The sequence below is a fragment of the Eulemur rufifrons genome, chromosome 3, assembly GCF_041146395.1.
Source record: "Eulemur rufifrons isolate Redbay chromosome 3, OSU_ERuf_1, whole genome shotgun sequence".
NCBI lineage: Eukaryota > Metazoa > Chordata > Mammalia > Primates > Lemuridae > Eulemur > Eulemur rufifrons.
The window spans coordinates 3,468,330-3,474,913 of NC_090985.1; the positions used below are offsets into that span (position 1 = coordinate 3,468,330).

General features: G+C 37.1%; 1 protein-coding gene across 1 annotated transcript in view; it reads left to right on the top strand.

The window, feature by feature from the left end:
- The window catches only part of HDGFL3 (HDGF like 3), a 66,084-nt gene extending 61,297 nt beyond the window's left edge, over positions 1 to 4,787 (top strand). Inside the window, exon 6 of the mRNA XM_069465653.1 lies at positions 4,728 to 4,787. Within this exon, the coding sequence (XP_069321754.1) occupies positions 4,728 to 4,733 (6 nt within the window). The 3' untranslated portion in view covers positions 4,734 to 4,787. The remainder of the gene's footprint in view (positions 1 to 4,727) is intronic.
- Positions 4,788 to 6,584: the final 1,797 nt, after the last annotated feature.

Genomic DNA, 6,584 nt, shown 5'->3' on the forward strand with positions numbered 1-6,584 from the left:
GATACTGAATGACAGTGGGCCAGAGCTAAAATCTTTAAGGAGTAAGGGGAATAATCCAGGGAGTCTTTGGATGGCTGCAGTAATGAGGGGAGTGGCTTACAGTACTGAGATTCAAAGCCGGGAGGATTTTCTTTTCAGAGGATGGGGGCACAGCAGAGAGGAAGAACAGCTTACACATAGTAGTGAAGAGCAAGAAGGCACCTTCCCCACTCTGAGGCCAGTAGAAGTATAAGGGCTATGGGAGAGGAAAGAGCTACCATTTGAGGGGTTTGCAGGAAAAGAAGCAGCACTGCCCTTATGAGAAAGCAGATTTTAGTAGGAAAAAGTTGACAAATGGAGGATCTTCGAAATTCCAGTTGAGAGTGTAGGAGGTTTTCTAATGGCTGAATGTGACTTCCAGGGAGCCCAGTAGAAGAGATTAAGGAATTGGGGGTGGGAGGACTGTTAAGAAATGAGATCATAAAAGGACATGTACAAAGCTGCCTGGGAATGTGAGTCCAGAGCCCATCCTGAAGTAAGCAAGGATAAAGGGAATAAGGATAAAAAGCCTGATGGTCTAAGGCAGATGTTAGGTTGAAGTTATGAGCATTGGTAGGAGAAGGAGAGAAGAGATTCTTACAAGGGGTCCCTGTTTGTTCCCGAAAACTCTCTGACTGCCTCTTCACTCCTGCCAGTGGAAGCAGGAGGTAGAAAGGAGCAGCCTCCCTTGTCCAAACACTTGGCTCCCCTTGATTCACACAGATGGGAGGTGGAGGTGACCAATCTCTGGCCAAGAGGATACCATGCACTGCTTGGTTTAGACCTGCTGGGTTAGTTATCTCTTGTCATGTAACAAATTACCCCAAAACCTAGTGACTTAAAGCAGCATTTATGATCTCATCTTTTCTGTGTATCAGGAATCCAGTCAGGTGCAACTTGCTGAATCCTCTGTCTCTGGGTCTCTCACAAGGCTGAAGTCTAAGTCAGCTGGGAGTCAAATCATCTTAAGGCTCAAATGGGGATGGATCCTTTTCTAAGCTCACTCAAGTAATTATTGGCAGGATTCAGCTCCTCACAAGTGTTGGACTGAGGACCTCAGTTCCTCACAAGCTGTTGGCCAGGGGCCTCCCTTGATTCCTTTCCACCTGGATTGCTCCATGAGGCAGCTCACAACATGGCAGCTGGCTTCATCAGAACAAGCAATAAAGTGTCAGCAAGAGAATGCTGGCAAGACAGAAATCAGTCTTCTGTAACTGAATCTCAGAAGTGATATCCCATCGCTTTTGCTTCATTCTGTTTGTTAGAAGCAAGCCACTCACTCCAGCCCACACTCAAGGGGAGGGGATTACACAAGGGTGTAAATACCAGGAGGCAGGGATCACTGGAGACCATATTAGAAAGCTGCCCGTGCCTGATCCAGCTGCTGATCTAATCCCTGCAAAGGCTCGCACTTGTCAGGTTCTGCTCACCCGTGGAGCTGGAATCAAGTCCTAAATCACAAGGCTACCCCACAATTGGGGGAAGTGGCAGAAGATAGAATAAATGTTAGGAGGACAGCTACAGTGTTCCCTGTAGCTGTTTACTAGTGTCCGTGCCTTTATTCTTCTGATCCTAAACCTGTCCCCACTGCCCACAAGATCAAGTCCAAAGTCTTAATTCCATCATATAATGCCCTTCATGTCTACCTCAATTTATCTTTCCAGTCTCATCTCTCACCATTTACTCTCATTTATTCTTGGTCTCAGGACCTCTTTAATACTCTAAAAAGTTATTGAGGGTCTCAGAGAGCTTTGTTTATATGTTACAGCTATTGATATTTAGAAATAAAAACAATTAAAAATACTTAATTCATTTAATAATAATAAACCCATAACTTCACATAAATAGCATCTTTATAGAAAATATAGTTATTTTCACAAAAATGCTTTGAGAACAATGACATTGTTTTACATTTTTGCAAATCTTTTTTTTTTTTAATTTCAGCTTATTATGGGGGTACAAAAGTTCAGGTTACATATATTGCCCATGCCCCCCCATCCCCCCGAGTCAGAACTTCAAGCGTGTCCATTCCCCAGACAGTGCGCATCGCACTCATCAAGTAGGTGTACACCCATCCCCTCCCCCCAGCCCCCACCGCTGACCGATACCCAATTGGTGTTATTCCCAAATGTGCACTTAGGTGATGATCAGGGAAACCAGTTTGCTGGTGAGTACATGTGATGCTTATTTTTCCATTCTTGGGATACTTCACTTAATAGAATGGGTTGCAGATCTTTTTAATGTCTGGTTTAATAGAGGACAGCTGGATTCTTACCTGCTTCTACATTCTGTCTGTGGTAATATGTAATTTTTGTTGAAGTATACGAAGAAAATCTGGCCTTATGTAGATATGCAATGAGAAAATGGAGATATGAATATTTTAATAGTCTTGCCAGCTAATTGTGGATATTCTTGTTTAATATTAGACTAATTCTATAAGAGATAGTTTCTTAAAGGTTAGTTACAATGTGAAATCTTAACTTTTCCTATTCTGTTACATTAAACCCCATTGGACTATCTGGCACTTTGAATAACTTTCACCCATTTGGAAAATATTGGTTCTCTCATTAGTTTGGGTCTTCCAAATATTGACCCATTTCATTATAAGGTATTTTAATATCACTACCTACCTACCTCAGAAAAGTCTTTAAGTATTGGGAAGCTGCCAGTGATGGAGGATTCAAAATTCTGATTTTTCACTTAAATGCTTAAATTTTATGATTGGCAACAGATACTGTCAGTTGTTTCTCTTGAAGTAATAAGTCACTTTGTTTATTTTTTACAAAGTGCCAAATTGCCACACTCGAATAGGTATATTGAATATGCCTGACATAAAAATGGCACTCCATGAAAAGATCCTTATGACATCTACTGCCTCACAGCTTCTGCCGACTGTGTTCTGAGTACCTTACAGTTTCACTGCCACCCTACAGCCTCTCAATATGCCTCAAACGCAGGTACCTCCACAGAGAACCTGATTGGATTCCCCAGCCATTATCCAATGTAGGGTGCATGGCAACCAGGGCATAAGGAACCATTTCTGGCTACTCACTGAGAAGACACTTCAGGTCTAGCAGACACTCAGAGTACATGTCCAAATTATATGCCATTATGAATTAGCAAGATATTTTTTTTCAATACATAGATACAAATAGAATGAGTATGGTATGAGAAGTTTAAAAAAAAACTCAGATTTTATAATTTGCTTTTACAAAGCACCCATTTGACAGTACCTTGTTTGAAGATAAAAATAAGCATGTGCTTAAAGTTGTGGTCACATTCTGGTGCCACCTTCACTTTGTTTGAGGTATCAGTAATACTCTGAGGCTGCTGTGGAACCATCTGTTCCAAAAATATTCTTTGATGTGGATTGATAGTTGTTACTATGAATTTTCTACCAAGGTGAACACTGAGTTTATTGCCTTTCACATTAATAATAAAAAGACATTGTTAAAGGTTTCTTTGGTGGACTAACCATTTTTCATTGTTCTAATGGATGTCTTCCTCCTTCACAAGGGAGGAAAATCCTCCAAAGTATCTGTGAGTATAATCTTATATCTAGTGTTTTTATTTGTTAATAAATAATTAGGAGTCACTGGGCATTGCATTTGCAAGTTCACAGATTTTAAATGTTTTTTGTTTAAGATTGACTGCCTCATTTTGGTAGGGACAGAGAAGGCTAAGAAATGCATTTCTGCCAGATTGAGGGGACGGTAGATTTGGTAACTTTTCCTCCTAGGAAGGTCCTGGAATCATTTATTATAAAAGTATATTATACATTTTGGCTGAGAACATACCCATGAGTGTGTACATGTGTGCTTACAAATACATTCATTCATTGATTCAAATAACGAGCTGAATGAAGTAGGCTGTTTTTAGAAAAAATATTTGGGTTCCTTCTTTCATTTATCCTATAAGAGATTTACTAAGGGGTTTAATATATTTGGGTTAATGATGAAGAAAACAAAAATAGCATCCTTTTTGGGAAATATAACCTGATACAATTTAAAGTGGAACCCAAATTGAAACATAATTCTTTTATGAAATAAATATTTTATCTTTGTCATGTGGATTCCATCTAAATTTCAAAAGAAATCTAGGCTTCCTTTTCTTTTCATCCTTTATATTTTTTTCAAAAGCAAGAAGTCAAAAGACTTTGAACATCTTGATTTTGTTAACTCTTGTATTTCTTTGAGCCATATGTCATAAGTGATTAAGTTGTAAATATTTTGAAGATTAATTTGTGCATACTCTTAAATGCTTTTTAAATTTTACACAGCTTTTCTGACATCATAGTCCTCACAAAGATAGATGATGTCAATTTCTCCATTGGCTTTATGTATCTCAGCAAGGAACATAGCCTTAGAGTCGTATTGCCCTGACAGACAGTAGACAAAAGTTTATTCTTTTTTTCCTTTTTTTCCAATGTAGCACTAAAAATGCCCTAGTATTTCCTTTAACTTTTTGCACTGATAGGTATAAAGCAAAGCCTCAAGCCGTTCTTGCTAAGTAGTATTGTTAATGTTGCAGTGCATATTAAAACCTCAGAAAATCAGTTATATATTATGTAGGTGTGGATAGCTCTCATTATTAGTGTCCTAAATCATCTAAAAGCTTGTTTTCTTTCCTTTTTTACAGACCTTTGTGGATAGCTCTCATTGTTAGTGTCCTAAATCATCTAAAAGCTTGTTTTCTTTCCTTTTTTACAGACCTAACTACCCTAATGAATGCTGCATATTAAGAGAAACCACAAGAAGGTTATATGTTTGGTTGTCTAATATTCTTGGATTTGATATGAACCAACACATAGTCCTTGTTGTCATTGACAGAACCCCAGTTTGTATGTACATTATTCACATTCCTCTCTGTTGTGTTTGGGAAAAAAAAGACATTTTAGCCTTTTTTAAAGTTACTGATTTAATTTCATATTATTTGGTTGCATGAAGTTGCCCTTAACCACTAAGGATTATCAAGATTTTTGCGCAGACTTACAAATGTCTAGGATCCTTTGACCAAGGCAGTTGTGTTCATCATTTTCCTGCCTTTACCCCACCATCACCAAACATTCAGTTAAACATAAATTAGCATTTTTTTAGATGACCACTCAACATAATGCTTAATGATGGAATTTCTTCTTTGTGACAGAACCCAGGAACTAATTCCTAAATACATTAATGTTGGTATGTTGAAGATGAAATTTAAATTGTCCTTCAGTTTTGAGGCCATGTGTAAAGTTTAACCATATTGTAAAATATCTATTCCGTATTAGAAATAGCTAGTTGACAGCTTATACTTCTCAAAATTCATATTGTTATGTACACAAACTAAGTTTCTATATGTGAAGTTAGTGAGTCTTTTTATGTTACTCCAGAATAAAAGCAATGATTTATTTTTTTCCCAATGCCAGTACAATTTGAGCTAATCACTCAAGGTGGACACTTTACATTTTAAAGCTGGACTCAGCAGCAGCCCTATGGGAAACCAGACAAAACATTGACTTTTAAATATAGACTTTTAAAATGAACTGTTTTCTTTTGGAACTAGAATTAGAATAGTTAATATTCATCCACAAACCATTATTATGTGTACATTATTGTTGCTATTGTGATAATAGAGAATTTTATTTATTTTTATGCCAGCTTATATTGTGAGAACACATTTAGTCAGTTTGAGTTTTATCAATCCTGTTATGCTTGTCTTTGGAACATCTTTCGCGTATTCGAGGTTTGTAGTTGAAAAGTTTACTGTAAAAAAATCAAAAACAAAAAAATGTATTGTTTTTACAAAATAAATTTATTGGAATGTGTACTGGGAGTAAGATTTAAGGTTGTAAACAACTAAGTTAGTGTAATTTGGCTTCATATATGTAACATGAGGTATTAATGTAATTCATATATTAAAGCAAAAACTGTTAACAGCAAGTTGACAATAGAATCAAGTGCAGGTGAGGGTTTTCTTTTTCTTTATTACTTTTTTTTTAAACACTCTCTCTCTGGGTTTTAGGCTATTTGAAAACACTGGGGGGGCGGGGGAGTTGGGGAGATGACTGCGTGATTTGCTTGCACATGCCTATCCACCAGCCCAGTGGACCCCAGATATACATACTTGGTATTATCCATGCATTGATTTGTATCCCATTTTCTTTTGGTTTTCTTATCTTGAAGAGCTAATAAATAACATGAAGAGAAAATGTGAGCAGCTCTAAAAAAGCCTAGGGCCATTAATGATGACGGTGAGGATGGCAGCTGAGGGTGTGAAAGCACCAAGCCACTTAGTGCTCCACGGCACACTGAGGAGGCAGCTGTATTTTCGGTTTGTTTCTCTCATATAGCAAATATTTTCTTTGTGTACTCACATGATTCCAAATTGGAAACGTTCATAAAAGGATAGGAAGGATACCAATCCAGTTCTTTTTTCTTAAAAGGTACTTTTTAATTTTGAACATTTTAATTTATTATATAATGAATGGAGTTTAATTAATTCATCAAAAGTCCTCTTCATTGCTCACACTAAAACATAAGGAGAATGTAAATGACATTTTGAATTGGAACATATAACAGATTTTC